This window comes from Anopheles moucheti, chromosome 2, assembly GCF_943734755.1.
Source record: "Anopheles moucheti chromosome 2, idAnoMoucSN_F20_07, whole genome shotgun sequence".
In the NCBI taxonomy this organism is placed as follows: Eukaryota; Metazoa; Arthropoda; class Insecta; order Diptera; family Culicidae; genus Anopheles; species Anopheles moucheti.
In genome coordinates this window covers 93,146,640-93,166,917 of record NC_069140.1, presented here as the reverse complement: position 1 = coordinate 93,166,917, position 20,278 = coordinate 93,146,640, and the positions used below count along the sequence as shown (strand labels likewise).

Genomic DNA, 20,278 nt, shown 5'->3' with positions numbered 1-20,278 from the left:
GATATTATGCAACGTCCAACACCAGTTCGAGCGGTTGGTTTCGTGTTACGGGCACCGAATGTCGCAAAATCTCTCGTTGATGGCGGGCTGCTGCTGGGATGGTGATGGGTAACCTCAAGGTAACCGATGAAAGTGGAAGCAACATATCGTTTATGATCGGTAGTAAAGCGCCCAGTTTCAAGGTCACGGGTTTCGGAAGCCGTTAAACGGTTCGTCACTCACCCGGTCATGCAGGTTTTCTGGTACGATCGTGCGAAACCGATCGACCGTGGACGGTGCGGTCATAAATAAAACATGAATACGCTTTCATTTACAACCGACATCAATCACATTCTGTGCTTGCGTGTGACACACCTGCCTGGGAGTTGTTCTCCCATAATAATTTTAACCATAAAACGATTGGTGTTGTAGTTAATTTTATTATTTTGTTTGTAAGAGAAAACATTCCGCGTGTTATGTTTGAACTTATAGTCGGAGGTTATTGTAAAATGCATTAAAAATCGAACGATGTTTTCTGACACCTTTTTTTTCTCTGGTGTTGGAAAAACAGGAAATCTTAACGCCATTGACAGAGGAGACGGTGTGATGATCGTTGGTTGTTTGTACGAACGTTAAACCATTCCATTGTTGTAAGCTAACTAATAACGTTTTCATTGTTGTTGGCAAGACCCAGCCGGTGGTGTGTGTATCCTCATGAAGTTAATGACTGGTGGTTAGCTTTGCAACTAAGGTAACATTGACACGATCCGTTTGTCGGCAGTAATGATTTGAATTCGGATGGTGACAAGATGATTGCAGCTCTATCGACAGACCCATTAGGCGATGATGTAAAAAGGAGTGTGCATGTGCACAATCATAATCGAAGCGGGCATCATACAGCTCGCTGCCTTTTTATTGTGTTATCAATTGCGTTTTTGTTGCGGTAGCTAAAAAGAGCAAAACCGATCGACGTGATGTGCTGAGTATGGGCCAAAAAATGGAAACCAACGCCACTGGTTCAAAACACACAATGCCGGAAGTTGTTGTAATTACAGACCCTTTTGCATTTGACACCATTGTACATGGGCAAAGGCGCGTCAATACGAAGCCAACGGTGGTGCGGAGCACTTAACATTCAACGTTGACTTGACCACCGGTTTTGTGGCAGGAGCAGCCCCTTTTGCTATTGTCGATCCGGGAATATGATGAAGTTTCTTTTCTTTTTATCTTTTTGTGATAGTTACATAACTCCAACCGCAAGGGAAAATCAAAGCAACGGTATCGGCCACACGGATAGGGCCGCGGGATCAAATCCTTCGATCTTGCTCGAGTACCTACGTTGGAGTGGCCCCTATCTAACCATGATGGCGCACGGCTTGTTGCTGGATGCTTTTTTTATAGCATTTGTGAAGAAAGACAACACTTAAGAGCACGACTCGGGGAGTTGTCGATGGTAGCCCAAACAATCGACGACTATTTCTGATCGAACGCCGGGTGAAGTAACGCCTTGTGGTTTTTTTTTTGGCGTTTAAAGACCAACGTGGAATCGGGCGGACGAACGTGCGCGTATGTGACTGTAACATGCAACGCTTCGACACGAATCTTCCAACCGATCCCATGATCGGTACATCAACGGTCTATCCAACTCGGTGTTGCTGTGCGGGGCAGATGACCTACAAATCTTGGCACCAATTGTCGGCCAACACCGGGGTGATGTGGAAGGCTAGAGGTGATAAAGCGTTACGCAATCGGATGGCGGGGTGCTATTAATTTCGAAATTATTGTCATCATCATTGCAGGTCGTAAAGATGGTGATCGTGTGCTGATAGAAATGTGTTTTAGGTAGTAAGAGTGTTTTAGGTGTAGTTTTTTTTTCCACGGTAGGAGGATGTCTTGTGCATCCAGTTTGGGGTAGTAGTGATTCCCGCAGTGATTAGTCCCCAACTGATGCAACGGTGTTAGTTGTGTGGAGTTTTTTTTCTCTCTCTCTTTATGGTGGTAAAGATGAAATCAAAACCAAGCTAATGAGATGAACTGTTTTTGTTTTGGGATGGTGGATAAGCCAGAGGTTTCAAAACCTTTTTCCCTCAACCACGTAGTTTTTTTCCCAGAGGAACACAATTGGATCTTTCCGATTGAATTGCTGATCATGGTAGAGCTGGCACGTGCTGTTGGTATTTAAAAAGCAACAGAAGGTGGAAATTTATTAAAGCTTTTAAAGGTGAGGATTCTTATTTCCTGATCCCGATTTAATGAGGTCCCTCGGGCGAAGTATGTTAATCTCGGTATGCCCCACATTAAAGTTCGAGAGTAGTAGAACTGATCATAAAGATCATGCAATCATGCTCAATTCGAACGGCCTTGGTTGAACGAGGTTACGATGTTAAAGCAGTGAGCTTTTTTTTTGTATAATTTCCTCACCCTCTAGGCAATGCTGTACCGTGTGGGGGTCGGTGAGTGCTCTAAGCGTGGAAACAATTGCAGAAAAATTATGCAAATTCTACAATTAGGTTTTATGCAGCCTGTGCGAAATGTTATTTCACGATTGCTTGGAATGGGATTTATTGTGTTGATGGTCGTGCCACAAGTTGTGGATGTCGAAAGCAAACGTTAATTAATCAACATTTGTGTGGGAAATTGTGACGCTTGATTGAGATATTTCCCAGTTTTTAATTTTTTTTTTTGATTTTTAGACTAATTGCCAACCTTGAGTGGATGTATTCTGATCGGGTCGCAGTTATCGCAGTTATCTCAGGAAGCAATTTCGATCCCATTCGAACAAAACCACATCAATCACTGGCTACCATCAGAGCTTGCTCTGTCGTGCTGGCAAGCGTTAATATTCCGCGCTCCGTGGCCACGATTAAAACGATTATTAAAACCGCAAATTATTTACACGAGCGTGGACATGCGATGCTATTTTAAGATCCATCCAACCAGCGAGATATTAGATCCGGTGGTCAGCTGATGAGGCTGGTTGATGGTTTTTCTGGTTTGCGGATTTTGCACCGATTTGTTTCTGTTCGTTTTGTTATGAGCTGCAACGTTTGGTCGGCCTTTTTGTTACGCAAGTGTTTGCTTTAAATCGAACATAATTAAGGCAAAAGTGAAATTTATATCGGCATTATCTACTTTCACCGTAATGTATTATGGTGTCAGTTGTAGTTACTAAACAATAATCAATGTCACGTTAGAATTCTCTTTTTAATGGGCGGCACTGTGTGTGTGTGTGTTTTATGGATCGTTCCGGATGAATCGATTTCCATCCCCCCATTGCGACTGTGTGCTCGTTTGAATGTGTGAATCGTTTCGTTTTTCAATGGATTGTTTTTTTCGAGCGCAATAGACTGCAACATCCCATCCTTTGGGATGTGTGTGGGAGACTGAGGGGTGTGTTTTGTAGGTTTGTTTGATTTATATATACACAAACATCCATACAAACACACGCTGTCGGAGCGAATGTCAAATTGTCGACTGCATGAGGTAATCGTTTCGCGGTCGCTGGAGGTGAAAAACACTTTTCCTTTTGTTTTGCTTGCTGTGTCTGTAAGGCCTGTAACCTGTGACATTTTAAGGGCGACAGATGCCGGGGTTTTGCCTTGCAGCGCAAACAATGGGCTTGACAATGGGCACGTCACGCGAGTGACGGATGGGAAGTCGTTTCGTTCGTTTAGTCGTGTTTCGCGTCTCGTTTGAATTTGCAATATGACCCGGTTAGTGGGATCGGGGTTTGGCGGTGTATATAGGCGGGGAAAGAATTAGTAAAGATAAATGAGACACAGTGAAGGTACCGCTGGCCATGATTTGCAGATGATGACTAGCCGGAAGGAACTATTCTTTGCGAGTTTTTTTTGTTCTTGTTTTCCCATGTCGCTGAGACGGAGAGGAATATCCGTGCTTTTAAGCATTTAATTATAATTCGAAGCAATGTTTTCCTGTTTGATACACATTCATGTAAATGTTCGCTGGTAGAGGTAAAGAGAGGTCAAACTGGACAAAAAAGTCACTGCGGAAAAAAGCAGTTTGTGTGAAAGCTCGCGTTAGGTTATAAATATGAAAACGTAAACACCTGGACAAGATTAAAAAATTGGACCAAACTGGGGAAAAAAGGCACAGTTGAATATTTGATTTTATACCCGTTTTCCACCTGTGGGCTACGAGCAATCAAGTGCTGTGTGTGATTATTTAATTTCCAGCTAAACCCACCCCCTCAGTAATCGATAATTTACCACGGATGCAATGATAATCCGCACCGGGTAACTCGTACCTGTTTTCCACAGCTGTGGATGTTGCTCACCTAGTTTCCTCCACCAGGGGGGGATCCATAAAAGCGAACCAGGTAGCGCACATCGTCCATTTCCCGGGAGTGCGATTGGGCTACGTACGGTTCGGCTACATACGGTATGGACTTTCATCGTCATATTCGCCAACGCGCCTGACGGACGAAAATGGGAGTGGATGGAATTTGCAATATGTGTCGTTTGAGCGTACCACCATTGGGCAGAAACGGTAATATAATGTTAGAAAGTTACGTCAGGCCTCCTAAAAAAGGGCTTTTAATAGGTTAAATTTTAAAGAGAATACAGCAACGTTGTAAAACCCTTTCTGTACAGGCAAAGTGAATCGACGACGGCACGGAAGAAAGCATCGCTCTCGACGGCGAAATGTCACTGCAGTGGGAAAAGCGACCCACAACTTGCAGTTTGGGGGGATAAAACAAGTTTCGTTTCGGTTGCATATTCCAATCGACCTAGTACACACATTGGCCGGTTTGTGCAGTTACGCAATCGCAAACACATGGCGAGAAAATTGTGAGCGTGAGTGGGAAGGTTAAACCAACAACAAGGAAGGCTTCAGAAACAGAAATGATACAGAAGCCGGGGAGACACAGTGCGATAAAAGCAAATCCTGGGCATGTGTACGCTTCAATTGGCTAAAGGCGATGATTTGCATCGGAAAGATAGAGCAAATAATTTCAAAATTCGAAAGACTTCAATCACGACCAAGCGACGAACCTTTATGATAATGTGGCATGCACGCTGGTTGGAAATCGTTTTCCAACCGAACGGTAATTGGATTCTTTGCTGTGTTTCGTAAAGATCATTAATAAGACGTAAGATGATCACTTCAGCGAAAATTACATTAATGTAACTATATGTTAACAGAACTACTTTTTGCCATTCATGTCCATTCTTTGGCTGCGATTGTATCGATAAACATTAGACTGCTCTATTGTCGATGTTCCTCGCTAGATGCAAACGGGTTAAAGAGAGCAGGAAGAGGTTACTAATGTAATCGAAAACCGGTTCTCGTTGAAAACGAATTCATAACTCGATCGTTTGAGCCGCCAGACAGACAGTTACCAGAGGGAAATAATGTTGACGAACCGACGGAAAAGTGTCTTCCTTTTTCATGTGAGCCGATCCCATGGATTGTTTGAAAGTGTGGGTTTAAAGAGATTTGTACTGGCCTGGCGTTGGGGACGCTTGGTGGTTTGTATTTCTTTCCACCGGCACGGCGATCGAGCACATTCCTTCCGAACTGCGTTGATCTATTGCCATTCCAGTTTTCACTCACTCTCACTCACCTCTCACACGCTTTTAATCCATCTTCGAATCAGTTGTGCAGCTTATTGAGCTTTTTTCCTTCGCTTCAGCGCAGCCTCTTGTTTGGCAATGTTGCCTCTTCGGTGTGGTTCCATTTTTGCACCCCGATTGCATTGCATAAAAGCGTATCCGTCAATGAAAGATGGTTGCATCTTTTGGATGGTGATGAACGAAGCGTCTCGCTTTTGCGGTTCAAACTGAGCGATCATTTTCCTTTTTCTTCTCACTTGCTGCGAGACCAGAGGAGAGAATATTGGGAAGGCATTGGGAAGATGACGTGTAATACGGATCAGACAGGCGAATGCAAACGCCCGGAACACCGGCCGATCCGGTCGGTTCCGTCGTACATCATCGGCTCCGATTCCGAAAACGATTTTCGCCGTCAGTCAATTTGGTTGCTCGCCGGCCATGCCCTCCCGACCCATGCCGTTACGAAATCGAACAAAAAATTAAAACGGGGAAACTTTGCTGAAAAGCGTGTGCCAAGAAGAAGCGTTTGTGATGTAGCCTTGGCTGGTCGGAAATTGTTCAAATTCGTTGATGGTGGCCAAAGGAAAAAAAACAACAACAACGGAAGATACATTTTCGTTGCATGCATCGTACATCCGTTTCGGTAATTGTAATGGAGGTTGGCTGTAATAGAGGATATTTAATTTTTATCGATCGCCTCGATTATAGCTGCAAGTGAGGGATAAATAATGACAAAAAGCCATTAAACTGTTGTTATTAATAGACAGATGTGACAATGTTTTGTGGTGTGTAAGAGAGGCAATGTTCGTGGTGGTGGCAGTGTAACGTATGCGTTCACATCTGAAGGAATTTCTGATGTGCCTTGAACGTCTCCAAAGATTGAAGAAATATCTGGACGTAGTAGTAATACGAAAGATTTAATCAAGATCTGCAGTATATTGGCAACAACGTAAGTAAGAAACGAGTACTTACGTAGACCCTGCTACCCAAGAAGATGTTTGACAGTCAGCTTAGGAAGATTTGGGATATAGTCATAAAATGTCATCCAGAAGTTCCCGGCTTGATGAAGGATATGGTCTTGTAGTCTAAGCTGACCACAGCTCATCAAGCCAAGAGATCATAGGAAGTGATACCAGAATAATGTTATTGATACTCTCACCTATGTGAGAAAGTCAGTCTTTGAGATATGATCAAATTAAGTTTTTTGGATGAACTTTAATACTCTTCTTTTATGTAGACCTAAGTATCTAAATTAAACTTAATAAGGTTCCAGTTAACTGGTCTATACCTGGCCATGATATCGATGCCTATTTCCTGAAGACTTATTTAACGTTGAACTCCAGTGAAATGAGTTTCATTCATTATTTCTTATTTCTTTATCTCCATTTGTCCATTTTTTTTAGTTAATCCACGCATACATTATAATAGCGATAATGCAGTAAGTCTTTCGGTGACCTTTCTATTTATACGTTGCACTGCGAGAGGCAATGACAATGAATGTGTTGCTTCTGTTGCATGATAATTATGCATGCATGCCCTGTACCAGCATACAACACGAGGGTGACATTTAAGGCTTCCATTGTGTGGGAAGCTACGTGCTTTTTGTTGACTATTGAATGTAGTGGAACAGAAAATCACTTTCATAGAGTGTTTACTTAGCTTTATTAGTTCAGTTGTTAAGTGTAGTGCGATTGGTAGTAGATACACGTGAATTTCTGGTGACAAATCCAATGAGCCAAGTGCTTTTTCATGGTCGTTTGCTTGTAACAAGGTTATTTGACGCACGAAATTTGGACTAAATTACGCAAATCCGGGTAGACGTGATATAGCGGAGGTTTCGTTCGTAGTTGTCCCTCCTGGTACCGGCCACGGTTAATGGAAATTTAAATTCCGATCAATGCCGGTAAAGTAAAATGTTTATTTGTGAAGGTTGATAGCATGTTAGGGAAACTAGAAGCGGATGTTTTTATGCGTTTTTGTTCTTATTTTATCTTTGCGCCGAATGTGCTTTAACAAAGATTTCTCAAGGATGTATGCGTAATAAAACGCGAAGGTTAGTAAGACGATTTTAACTTTGAATTGGCCACAGTTCAAGGCACAAGGATGTGAACTATGGCAAATATCGCTTGATGAGGTGAAATCAGTGAGAAAGTTTTGTTCACAAGGGCATGGATGAAGGTTCACGGTCGATCATCATCGTTGTATTATGATCTCATGCGATGACTGGATATAAATACAACTTATTCGATACTGTTACGTATCTTATCTGAGGTGTACAACACCACAAATAATTTTCATTTAAGATTTTTGTAACAGTCTTTGTTCTTTAACATTTTGTAGATTTAATAGACCATACAACTCGACGGCTATGCAATTACATTGCAGCCGGCTTTTTGTTTGACTTATTAACCATCCGCATCGAAAGGAAAATTGAAATGAAACGAAACGCGCGCGCTTCATTAGCAACAGTTGCCCGTGGTGTTGTTGGATGATGATGCTAAGTGAAATAGAAATTAAATTCGTTTTACACCCATGCTCTCTCGTTTCGCTGCCTGGCACGCCCCCGGGCTCATTCTCTTCGTAATGAACAATTTCTAAGATCGGTCTTGTTTGCGGCTAAGCATCCGCCAGCTTTTTGGGGGTGGGGGCTAAGGGGCTGCTGCAATTTTGTTTGTTTCGTTCAGCCGCTGTGTGTATCTCATTAACAAATGTTGCATTGCTTGCGCGGAGATGTTTGCAATAGCGCGCACATGTCGAACATACCGGCCTGGCAGGGGTTGCTTTCCCAATGCATCCATACCGCACACTGTGGCGCTTTGCAATGGTCTGACTGCTTTTCTTCATTTAAAATCTCGAAACCCCGCGGTAAATATGGTTCGCTCGTTAAGAGCAATCCCAGTGCCGGCTTCTTGAACGTGGCACGTGTGTGTCTGATGATGGGTGTGAGGGGATGAGTGAAAACAGGCGCTGCTGCAACAACGGTATTAACAATTTTGCAAGTTTCGGTTTCGAATGTGCATCGATTGCATGTATCGTTTCGGGCTGTAATTCGAGCAGAACGTATGGAGGTTAATCGGTTTTGAACACGAAATACACGGAATCGATGAACAGATGAAAGTAATTACGTTTGGCGTGTGTTGTGTACTTTGCTTGACGGGTTCTCGTTTTTCGCAAATATCGATTTCGATTTGGAAAGTGACGTGAGCAGTGTGTGGATCCTTTTATTTTCATCTATGGCTATCGGCAGCAATTAAAGCCGGTCTAATCACTATCATTTTTTATTCGGACAGATTTCTTCATTTGAATCTGAGAGAGAATCTAGTACAAATAGAAGATGTTTGGTCCTGTTTGCTCTTAATAACAACAATTTGTCACCTTTTTAAAAAAATATAAATTGTGTTCCACAAAGAGAGAGAGAAAAAAAACTTCGCCATTGATTGAGTTGCGAAAGAAATGTTGTACACTGGACAGGAGAGGCGATAATGTATGCTAATCAATTCCATCTGGTGTTACTGTCATGGGCAATCCAAACAGGCCGGCTGTCCGGTTTTGCTCACTGGAAATTCCTCTCCATTAGGAACAAATTTAAAGTGCCAAGTGGAACATTGCAGTCGTCCATTCTGCCACTCACGCTCAACGGGGGTTTACTGGCGGTACGGGAAAAGCACACTATGGGTAGAACCACCATGGGTGTTGAAACAGGGGTTATTATTTATCGCCGTCTACGGTGTCTCGATGTCTGTTTGATGAGTCCCTTCTTTGGGTCTTTGAACCGTTGCTTTGTTTGTGCAAGCCGTGGTTCGTTTCCGGAGGTTTGTTAGAATGGTGGGACAACAAGAATAACGCGTCAGGTTTTTAGTTGCCATTGCAATGCTTCGTTTAAAACTCATTTATTACGTTCTATGCATCGAACGGTTGCTTTCTAGCGTGTTAATCAAAAGACTTAAATGCCCAGGGTTAAGCGACGAACCCCGTACAGAGTGATAAATGAAATTCTTAGTCAGAACAGGTAACTGTATGTAAACTTACGTATTTATTGTAACACATTAAGCATTTAAAAGAACCACCGACTCTACTGTGCTGCGTTGGCTGGATGTGGGCAGCTATTCTTTGCTTCTTTACGATGTTAGGTATATTTTCAAAACACTTTCTTTGACATAATTGTAGATGGATTTAAACATTCCAAATCTTACTATCACGGTATGGCTATGCTTTCCAACAAACGCTATGAATTGCGTTTAAAGCTCTCACTCAGCGCGATCACAGCAACACTCAGCACAAGCACCGTTGATCACGCACATAAAGTTGAATGAAACGGAATCTTTACCACCACCGCGCACGTTTGTGCCTTCTGCTTTCCGTGGACAGTTAGGATCGACGCACAGGTAGCCGTGGTTGGAACATGGTACATGGAATTTACACACACAAAAACACACACACACACACACTTGTACATAGAAAACCTTCCAGAATATGTGATCGACAGCCAGTTAGGTTTATGTTGAATGCCGCATACGATGATTCCTTTAGTTCGAATTTTAAGGAATCGTCACCACTACGATGACGCTGAGTCGTGTTCCATCTACCATTCAGCTGTGGGTGTTGAAAACCTGTTTAAGGATAACTTCATGATCTCGCACGGTGTTAGGCGTTGGGATAGAATGCGCTCTTAATGCGTTCTTTGTTACAGAAGTGTTAAACCAAATCCTTTTTGGTTGCTTATGAGTTTTTGGATCGTTTGGCTGCTCGGCATGTTGTTTGTTAATTCTAATGTAGGCGAGACACGCTTGTAATGTACGATTCTATACCACTGAACTACGAACACTCCGAGCAAGACGAAACGCGATCGTAACGGACGCAAGACGCAGCGAGACTGAGATCGATCGGGCTTAGTGCTGGAAACGATGATCACGATCCACGCTGGTCACTGGTTTGGTGGTTGTAAACGTCATCGTTGTTTAGCTCTCGGAGTTATTCCAACTCTGCGAGCGCGGCATATTGTGAAAGACGGTGCAAAAGCAAGCAGACGATCAAAAGAGAAGGTGGGAGTAAAACAGAGCAGAGTGAGAGTGAGTGATACAAAAACTGAAAAATCTCAAGACTGTTGCTAGGAAAAAAGCATGAAATGAGCATAAACGAGGTGTTGAAAGGATGAAAGATTCTCCTGTCCTCAAGAGTTGTCTAGACAGTCAGACAGCCAGAAAAATACAAAACAAAATACTGCTCCAACATCCAACATGAGCCGAAACGAAAAGCTATAAAAAGCAATTGAATGAAAGCCAACAGACAGAATTGAGAGTAAAAGTAAAATGGAATTTTTCAGTTCGGTTTTTGCTTCATCACGATCTAGAATGTTTTACTGTTACAATGAGTTTGCAGAGAATGGAGCATGTTGAGAGAGCCTTTAGTGGTGGAAAATGAAATGATTATTATTCAATTTTCTTTCTGTATACATAGTATTTATGCGTGTTCAACCAAGCTCTAATTTTTTTTATTTAATACATAGTGTTTTTAAAAAAAGCAATACAAAACTTATCATATTTGAAACTATATACCATATACCATTACTGGATACTTTATTTTTAATTATTTATATAAACTATCTCTTATCGTATATTTTTATTATTTTTTTCATTTGCTAGTAACGTTAGCTTCAAAACTTATAGATTTTTAAATCTTTAACGTTTTCATTTTCTACTTCACAGCAACGTTAGCACGGAAAACATACATAAGGAAAGCACTCTACGAAGCGTTTCCACTGAAACGGACACGCTTAAAAAACAGATGGCGGCACTGAAGCGCAAAAACGATAACGCTTCGACAGAGAATGGGTGAGTGTCTTCGCTAAAGCAAATGCTTCAATTAAATTTTCACAGTTTTCTCCGCATAGAGCTTTTCTTTTTTCAATTTTGATTAATTCGTATCCTTTTAACAAAACTCTGAACTCTATTTTAAACTCTTTTGTGAATTTTCACAATGAGAGAATCTATCATATCCCCTCTATCTATCAATGTCACTATGAAGTTTCATACCCTCGCGTGCTTCACTTCTCTACCACAAACTAATGCCAAGTTCTTCGTCGGTTTGATTTCATATTCCACCGATGTGGGGTGGGTTGTTTCCTTTCCCCATATCAGTCGCCTGTCGAACGAGCTGACGGACGCCCTTGCCGAACTGACGCTAACGAAGCGACAACTTAAGGATGCCCAGCAGGAAGTAGAACGGATGAAAACGCAATTACGTGAATATGTACAGGAGATGCAGCGGGCCGAGGAATTGCTATTAGAGAAGGTAATTAAATTCTACCATTCCTTATGTGCGAAAAATTATGAGTGTTTCACTTTTAAGGGAAAGTTTAACATGAATTTAAAAAAAAATTATATCACATGCTATGGGTGGTTCTAAAAAATTTAAACCATTTATGTTCATATCTCTTTGCTGTCTTTGTGAAAGTAATGTTGTATCAACATTTTTTTTTTCAGGAACGTGAAAGAGAGCAGATGCTCGATCGGTATAGATCCCTTTCGGAAGGAGTCAACGTCCTGGAGACAAGCAATCATACGCTCGAAGCAGAAACCAGTGAGGCAAGGTATGTACAAGATATCAAATGTTCAGTAGGTTTTATCGTATTGAAAACATTGCTTCACTCATCATTCCGACAGCACATATTTTAGTAGTTATGTAAAACTTCTATTAAGTATCCGTAAATTATAATAACAATAAGCTATAGTATACTATCACATTGCAGTGTGTATGAATTACAGTGGCAATTTTCGCTCTATTGCAGTTTTCATGCACCAGTAGAAGTTATTTATTCGGGGTCTGTTGAGATAAAAAAAAACATATCACTAGACGGATAGTTTTCTTTGTCGGGCTATAAAAAACTAGGATATAGATGAACCATGAAGAACAAAGAGAAAAAACGGGAAAAATTCACAAGAGTGTCGTAAATTGGAAAATAACTAGAATTAACTTTCAACCTTCATTATTTTGGCTGCCCCGTAACGGTGAATCCTGGTGGATGCACATGGATTGGTTTGTATGGTGTCGGGCGGTTGCCGTAGGTATAGACGCATGTATCGAAGATAATTAGATTTTTACCATAGTACCGCAGTGGTGTAGAAAATCGTGCTGAGTTGTCTGTGTTTTGTTTTGGTTAGCCACAAATTGGAACCCTTTATTGGGTATTTATTTTCCCCGTAGCGTCTCAATCCCCTATTTCATTTTGTGTTCACCGTACATTTCCAAAGAAAACTGCTGCAGGAAGCGGAAGAGCGCCTTGCAACGATGGTGGAGCTGATGAACGAGCGGGAGCAAAATATTCGCGAGTGCGAGCATCAGATAAACGAGCTGTCGGCAAACCTGGCCGCTGCTCGGTCGGAGCTGGACGGGCTACGGCAAGAAAACAATTCACTGGCGATGGATTTAGAAGCCACCAAGGAATTGTGCAATAAGCTCGACCTGCAGAAGGACAAGCTTCAGGCTGAGCTGGAAGAGCATTCTAACATTCGGGAGCAGCTTGCACGTGAAAAGGGTACCCTGCAGAAGGAACTAACGCTTACCCGCACCGGTGATCGGGCGGCGGTGGACGGGCTGCAGGAACTGTTGACCGCTAGCCGGACCGAAGTGGAGCAGCACCGTATTGCGCTAGCAAATCAACAACAGGAGGCGGAAAAACTGCGCACGGAGGTGGACTCGTTGCGGAGACGGTTGAGTGAAGAGCAGGAAACGGCACGCCGCAGTGAAGCGTTAGCCAGCGAGTACAGTGTGCAGGTGCAGGAGCTGAGACGCCGCATCACCGATGAAAGGTTTGCACAGATCCGTTCGCGCGATGGGGAGTCAACGGAGCGCGAAGACATTGAAGATGATGATGACGATTGCAACAGGTATTCAACGATGTAACCGCGTTAAAACAGATCAATCATTAGTATAAGCTTTTGTGTACATCCCTTTTAAATAACCGTACGACCTTACGAACTCACGGCTAGAATTAGGCGGTACCTGGAAGCAGCGAATAAAGCAGGAGCAAAGCATTCGAAACATGAGTTGGTTGCAGTGAAAAGTTCGAAAGAAAATCATAATGTGAAGGTAGTTCAAACGATGGCAACGCAAACGCCGGTGAATAAACACGAACGTTCGAATACCCGGGAAAAAGGCGTTCAAAAGGCTGGTAATTGGGCTGGAAATAAAAAAGTGTCTGGGTACTTTCCCCACTTATGACATTATTTATTCCAGAGCCGAAAATGATAGCTCCCATTGGTTGGAAAATTACGAAATATGAACGGTTTGCTCCAAAGGATGCTCCAGAATCTGGATTAAAAGCTCTAGACACTGTCCAGAGTCAAGACTACAGTGAAGAAAGTTCAATCACGTCTGCCTCACTCGACGAACATTCCGTTGCATCGGAAGCGTATACTTCTTTGTCGTACGAAATAATCGATCAGGTAACGATAGTTCCTGAAAGCATTGCTAAATGGTGAAGAAAAGAAACAAAACTAGGCAAAAAGTCGCTTGCCAATTTTAAGGCTTTAACGGAATTTGTTTAAACTCTTGAGTGTGTAGTTGGCAAAGGGCACAAGAGGTAGGGCAAGAGAAATGTGACCCATTTGCTGCTGCTAATCGTTTTCCATTAATTACTATCGACATATATATATCGTCTATAATATTATTTCCGACTTTTCGCCTGTTTTTACCAACTGATGAAGCCGGAAGACGGTGGCGTTGATAGGACGGCCGGTGCATCCGGCATCGTTAAGGGACAAATGGATGGGACCGGGTCAACGGTAGTCATCTATAAAACGGAAGCCGGCGACCGTTTGGTGCTGCGAACGTGCGAAGCGGCCGCCCATGCCGGGAAGTGTAGAAGCAGTCGTATGCACCCAACCAACCATCCTTTGGCCATTGTCCGAAACGTTGATGAAGGTACGAGTGGACCGGTAATGATAATTGATGAACCTTCGGCTGGTGCAAGTTTCGGTACGAAACCCGATGCCATCGATTGTAACACACCCGTAACCGCAACGACCGGTGCCGAAACAACGGTGGACAGTTGGGCAAAAATTCTGCTTCACACAACGTCACATGGCGGAGGTAATTATGCTGCGACTGTTTTATGTATATATTACTTAATTTTATTTTAAAAATATTTTTTTAAGGATCATATAAAAATACAGTCGCTTCTAACAGGACGAACGAACTGATGCAAACATCCAACGACGTTAGAATTGGACAATCAACAACCACTCACAATTATCATCTGCGATTTCAAGTAAAGATGCCAGGGCAAAGCAGCAAACCTGCATAACGAAGCAAAATTGTGGCAAATATTGTTATTTTTTCTACATATTTTATTCTATAAGATTGTCCTACAGTTAGGCTAAATTCGATACGTAGTAGCATTTTAAAATTGACATTATTATGCATTATAATATTTTTTTATTGTTTTGTTTTCTACTTAAATGACGTTTATTATGACATCCAGATAGATTAGTCTAATGGTTCATTTAAATTTTTTGTACATACTGTTATTAATAATTCGTTGTTTTTCAGTGAATAATGTTATGCTTGATGATACATTTATATTCATCAGAATGTGCAAACCTTGCCAAGTGTATAAAATGCATATTGAATGCACGAATGTTTTGATCGTTACAAATGTTCGTTACAAAGTCATCAGTCGTACTAACGGAATGATGCCGCATTTACTAAATGAGCCTTGTCGAAAATTTAATGTACTACATTATGTTGATACTCTTAACAAGATTCTCGTTAGCAACAGTGCGTGCTATGCACGTGTTGTATATATTAGAGGTAAATTTGAAACTTTACTCAGAAGAGTGTAATCATGTTTTGGACTGTGTGGATAACGGTGATTGTTTCGGGCACTGTTTGTGTTCGACCACTTGAGGCATCCGTGCGCATTACCAACTACACGGACGATTGGGATCCAAAATATCTAGATGTGGATTTGCGTGTCCGTCGGCTAGACCAAACTACGGCAATCGATTTTGATTTGGATCTGAAGCAAGAGCTTGACAAAAACGTTGAGGTAAGGTAGTATTTTGGGGGTTTCGCCAAACTTCCTTTCTTAACGGTCAGCCTGTTCATGTGCCTGTTTTTAAATTCCAGTACGATGTACGGCTGTGTAAGCGAGTGGCTGGAAAATACCATCAGATGATGTACACGGGAAGACAGCAGCTGTGCGGGAAGGAGCTTCGGAGGTCGCGTAATCTGCTGGATCGCTACATTGCCTCGGAGCTGGTGAAACATTCCAACCTGACCACACGTTGCCCAATAAAGACGGGACACTACGAGGTGCGGAATTTTGAAATCGATGATCGCCATTTGATGATGAGTGTGGTGCCATCCGGCGAGTTTCTGATCGAGGTTGGTGTGTATCATCGCGGAAAGGAGATCAAAATGAATCGTTGGTTTGTAACGGCAACGTAATGTTAAGTTTGTTAAGTATCACGCAATCGTGTGATAGAATACGTCGATAATGCAAAGCGATCAAGCTATTGATTCTAATGATGGACAGGTTATTACGATTTGAATGGAATTGATGTAACATTGGGTATGAGGATTTTTATCACATTCGTTAGAGATGAAAACGAAGACCTTTGTTTTAGGGCATAATATAGGTTTGCAACATTTAAATTTCCCAAAAAAAATATTTTACTGTATTTCCTCGTATCATATTCAATGTAGGATTAGCATATATAAAGTAGAAACCTTGGTTTGGTGCCAATTCACGTTCAACTAAGGCACTACTGTCAGTTTACCTAACAAAACTCCTCGCATCACAGACTCCATCCGCCTGCCCGTGAATATTTCCAGCACCACACCGAACCTTGAGGGAGGCAGAAACGATGGCAACCTCATGTAGCTTAGCGAAGAGTTGTGAAAGCTTATAAGTCCCTTCTCTACAGGGCAGCGGGCTGGCATTGGTCCGTGGTGCCGCAGATCATCGCGTATAAGGTTCATCAAGCGATCGAGCGAAGGCCGCACGAGAAACTGACAGAAATCGAACGTCTTGTTGTAAATCCAACTTTGCGTCGTTTTCGTACGGATAAAGTACCCAGTATTCATCTGAAGCGATAATACCGGGAATTTTAAACACTACACTGTCGACCCAACTAAACATGCTATCGCACCTTAGCGTCCACGACACGTTGGAGCACGTCCAGATGCCAGTCCATCGAGGAACTGTTGCGCGTTGTACGAAGTGTGCCGGTAAAATTGCAATATTTACTTCCGGTCAGTTCCATTGCGGACAGTACGGGAATGAGCTTGCCGATGTGTGGAAGTTGTTGAAATAGTTATAACAATTAACAAAATGAAATGTAACGTTTTGTACCTTTCTTTCTATTAACTGTGGAACTGATCCCTGGAGCAGCATCACACAAGCAATTGCAATGAACGTACGTACCATAGCTAACAAACTTCACCAATTGAAACATTAAACATCGAAACAATGCATATTTATTGAGAAAACATTATTATTAAAAAGGACATCATATCAGCATCATCTTCAAGAACGAGACTGTGATTTTAATCACGTTTCAATTGTTTTGTAATGACTGTTTAAATGATATGTAAAAAAAAATGGATAAAACTTTTTACTAAATTAGAGAGCAATTTAAATATGTATTAAGAGATTTACAAACACCGCGTAATTGGCTTTGCCCGGTTTATTAACGATCCACGACCTTTGGTGTCACAGCTTGAAGCTTTGTTTGTATTTGAAATTGTATGTATGTTGAAAGTGGTTGGTTAAACAGACGGGCCTTATCACTCGATTTAAAAATTAGCAAAAGGGGAACAATCGAACATGATAGAGAGTGGTCCTGGATAGACATACGTCGATAGGTACTAGTCAAAATCATTGTAATTTAAGTTGAATTTAATTGCAATCGCAGTCATAGGTTCGTTAACGCCGTATGCTCGTTTTGACAGTTGTAAGCGGTCGATAATTTCGAAACGTTCTAGGTAGGACATTGATCTTTATAAGGACTAACAGCTCAAGCGAGTATAGCTGCCTTTTACTTTTATTTAAATTCTTTTATGTATGACGCAATTCTAAATAACATTTCCGCATAATGCATTCAGCATCGAACAACGAAGCTAAAAATATATCTATGCCATGATCCGTTTCATTCGGCCATACCAGTACGAGCGGAACACGTGCTCATACTTGGGGTATTTGAAGCAGATCACCGTAAAACCGAAGCTAGTTTCCGGCAGGAAGGCTGGTAGCTTTACACGATTTAAAGAAACATTTTTGAAAACTACTAACTGGGGCATTACCGGACATTCGTTAGGCACGTAGCCACGATGCTTCAAATCAGCAATCACAAACGACCCGAACCGATCGATGCTCGGTCGCTCCAGAAGGGTGCAAAAATCGACCGTTTTATTGTAGATCCAATTTTCCTTGTAGCCTATACGGACAAAGTAACCGATGTTCATCTGCGAAAATCCGAGAGTTACACAGTTACACGAACATTTACTTTGCTTATTCTTTGCATTTACCTTAATATTCACAAGTGGAAGCAGCACATCAAACACGAGTTCCATGGTAAAATTATTAAACGACCCATGCCGGAAGATGGCTACGCTGGCGTTTACATATCTGCTACCTTCAACCTGTGCCTTACTCAGTACTGGCATAAGCTGAAAAAAAAGATGGAGCAAATTCCTTTATAGTATTTTGTGCGAGTATGAACTGTAGTACAATTACTTGTAATGATGATCGCGCACCGTTTGTTAGGGTGACGAAGGTGAGACAGTAAACTCCTATAGTGAAAATCCACTTGAACATCCTGAGTTATACGGCGTTCGATATATGGTTTCGGTTAATAGTACAAACGCATTCTGATTTGATCGAAAATTGCACAAGAGTTTTGAAGGGTAAATAGTATTTTAATGTGGTGTTTATCGAAATTTAATTAACCTATTAACCTAACCTACGGATAATCTTAGTAATAGGATGATAAAACTAATTATCCTTTCACCTGATGGAAGTACAACCAGACATAATATCTTTGGTTCGTATCGGAACGCATAGATAGACGTTAAATAATGGAATATTGAGATTTTATGGGTAGTACTTTACAAGATACTACGCACTACACTCTACGTGAATTACAATAATGACGAGCGGAAAAAGGATCCCATTGTTTCTGTTCTGTTGCCTACTGTTGGCTGCATACACTGACTCTAAGGTTTGGATCCGTTTCGGCTGGAATAATGTGTTTTATTGATTTTTGCTCTCATTTACAGCTTACTGTACAAGTGAGGAGGGTAGAAATAGTCAACAATCACAAGTATGCCAATGCTTCTGCGAATATCCGACGCTATGGCCCATCGATGACGAGTAGCATGGCAGAATTTCGCGTTGAACTTTTGCAAACATTTTCCAATGCAATGGTACGTTTTTTTGTTAAATTACTAGTTCGTTTACTAATTCTGTCTATTTTACGCAGGTTTCTACCATCTACTATATTCGCAATCTGGCTGGCAGATACGACAAAGCGTTCTACAATCGGACGATTAATTTCTGCACATATCTACGGCAACCTTCAACCGATCGTTTACTGAAAATGATTTACGAGCATTTAAACCAACCAGGAACTCTGCCGAAGCGATGCCCAATACTGAACGGAACATATACTTTCAACACAAGCTTTGAACGTTTAAATTTGCCCGGCTTTCTGCCGGAGAGCAGCTTCCGGTTTGATCTTAATTTTCACCGTGGTCCACCAACGAACGAACTCGTCTTTAATGGTTATTGGTACGGAGACCTAAAAAGAGTGTCTTCTTAATTGTGTGGCATGCATTATGAACAAACCGGGTTGAAATGGCTGCATTATTATTAGACGATTGGTGAGTAACACGACACTTTGGACGAGGAGTAACATCGTTTTGTATCGCAGGTCTAGTGATCTAGTGTGTGGCACCATCACGAATTTCTAGTAATACTGTAATACTATTTTCATTGTTACATTCAGAATATATTATGGGATTATATTTTACTTCGTAAATAATTCATCCTTAATTTAACATTTGATGAACCGAGAAATCGGAGACAATCCTCTTGTAATTTTTATTTTTATTCTAAATTTGTTTTGCAATTAATGTTCTTACATGAAACAGATTTTCGTGATGCTTCATATAGAATAAGGATATATTGAAGTTATGTTTAAAAATATGTTTGTGTTATAGGGTGCTGTTTTGTGCTACTGCTACTAAACTAAATGAAGCTCGGATTCAAATTGTAACCCCTCTTGCTGCTACTTTATTACAAATAACAACGACTAGTCAACTCCAAAAACTCAGAAAAAAGGGCCCCAGCCCCTAGCAGCGTGTATTGGACGTACATTGAATTTTTTTTAACGTACCATACCAACGAGAATGGTAGATTATGTCGTTTTTGAAACCCACATAAATGTGCATAACGTAATTAACTGGGGGGAAATACAATGGTAAACGAATTGCACCCGTTGAAACGCCGCTATACTTGTAAAGGCGCGCAGCGATCGGACACTTGGTCGGTATGCTTCCGGTGCGCTTCACCTCGCGGTATATTATCTGCCCCAACCGGTGTACGGACGGATTTTGCAGGAACCGACAAAAATCGATGGTTTGATTTTGCATCGGAGCTTTTATTGCTCCGGCAGCAACATCAACCCATACAACGATATTCATCTGGTAATAGTAAAGAG

General features: G+C 41.6%; 4 protein-coding genes across 4 annotated transcripts in view; all 4 read left to right on the top strand.

The window, feature by feature from the left end:
* Positions 1-13,585, top strand: part of LOC128296739 (centrosomal protein of 135 kDa) — a 30,477-nt gene extending 16,892 nt beyond the window's left edge. Inside the window, exons 7-10 of the mRNA XM_053032221.1 lie at positions 11,261-11,386; positions 11,693-11,846; positions 12,038-12,144; positions 12,806-13,585. Of these exons, the coding sequence (XP_052888181.1) occupies positions 11,261-11,386; positions 11,693-11,846; positions 12,038-12,144; positions 12,806-13,457 (1,039 nt within the window). The 3' untranslated portion in view covers positions 13,458-13,585. The remainder of the gene's footprint in view (positions 1-11,260; positions 11,387-11,692; positions 11,847-12,037; positions 12,145-12,805) is intronic.
* Positions 13,586-14,317: 732 nt separating this feature from the next.
* On the top strand, positions 14,318-14,859 carry LOC128300261 (uncharacterized). The gene is made up of 2 exons (XM_053036267.1): positions 14,318-14,645; positions 14,729-14,859. The coding sequence occupies exons 1-2, from the start codon at positions 14,318-14,320 to the stop codon at positions 14,857-14,859; spliced, it is 459 nt and encodes a 152-aa protein (XP_052892227.1).
* Positions 14,860-15,399: 540 nt separating this feature from the next.
* Positions 15,400-16,004, top strand: LOC128298789 (uncharacterized). The gene is made up of 2 exons (XM_053034574.1): positions 15,400-15,603; positions 15,684-16,004. Exons 1-2 carry the CDS (start codon positions 15,400-15,402, stop codon positions 16,002-16,004), a joined length of 525 nt encoding a protein of 174 aa, XP_052890534.1.
* A 2,702-nt stretch (positions 16,005-18,706) lies between these two features.
* LOC128298876 (uncharacterized) lies at positions 18,707-19,378 on the top strand. The gene is made up of 3 exons (XM_053034679.1): positions 18,707-18,778; positions 18,837-18,983; positions 19,040-19,378. The coding sequence occupies exons 1-3, from the start codon at positions 18,707-18,709 to the stop codon at positions 19,376-19,378; spliced, it is 558 nt and encodes a 185-aa protein (XP_052890639.1).
* The last annotated feature ends 900 nt before the right edge of the window (positions 19,379-20,278 follow it).

Excerpts from the sequence above, each read along its gene's own strand:
- LOC128300261 (XM_053036267.1), top strand. The coding sequence starts at position 14,318 with ATGGATGGGACCGGGTCAACGGTAGTCATCTATAAAACGGAAGCCGGC. Across the intron at positions 14,646-14,728 it reads CACAACGTCACATGGCGGAG|TCGCTTCTAACAGGACGAAC; the intron begins GTAATTATGCTG and ends ATAAAAATACAG.
- LOC128298789 (XM_053034574.1), top strand. The coding sequence starts at position 15,400 with ATGTTTTGGACTGTGTGGATAACGGTGATTGTTTCGGGCACTGTTTGT. Across the intron at positions 15,604-15,683 it reads AGCTTGACAAAAACGTTGAG|TACGATGTACGGCTGTGTAA; the intron begins GTAAGGTAGTAT and ends TTTAAATTCCAG.
- LOC128298876 (XM_053034679.1), top strand. The coding sequence starts at position 18,707 with ATGACGAGCGGAAAAAGGATCCCATTGTTTCTGTTCTGTTGCCTACTG. Across the intron at positions 18,779-18,836 it reads CTGCATACACTGACTCTAAG|CTTACTGTACAAGTGAGGAG; the intron begins GTTTGGATCCGT and ends TCTCATTTACAG. Across the intron at positions 18,984-19,039 it reads AAACATTTTCCAATGCAATG|GTTTCTACCATCTACTATAT; the intron begins GTACGTTTTTTT and ends TATTTTACGCAG.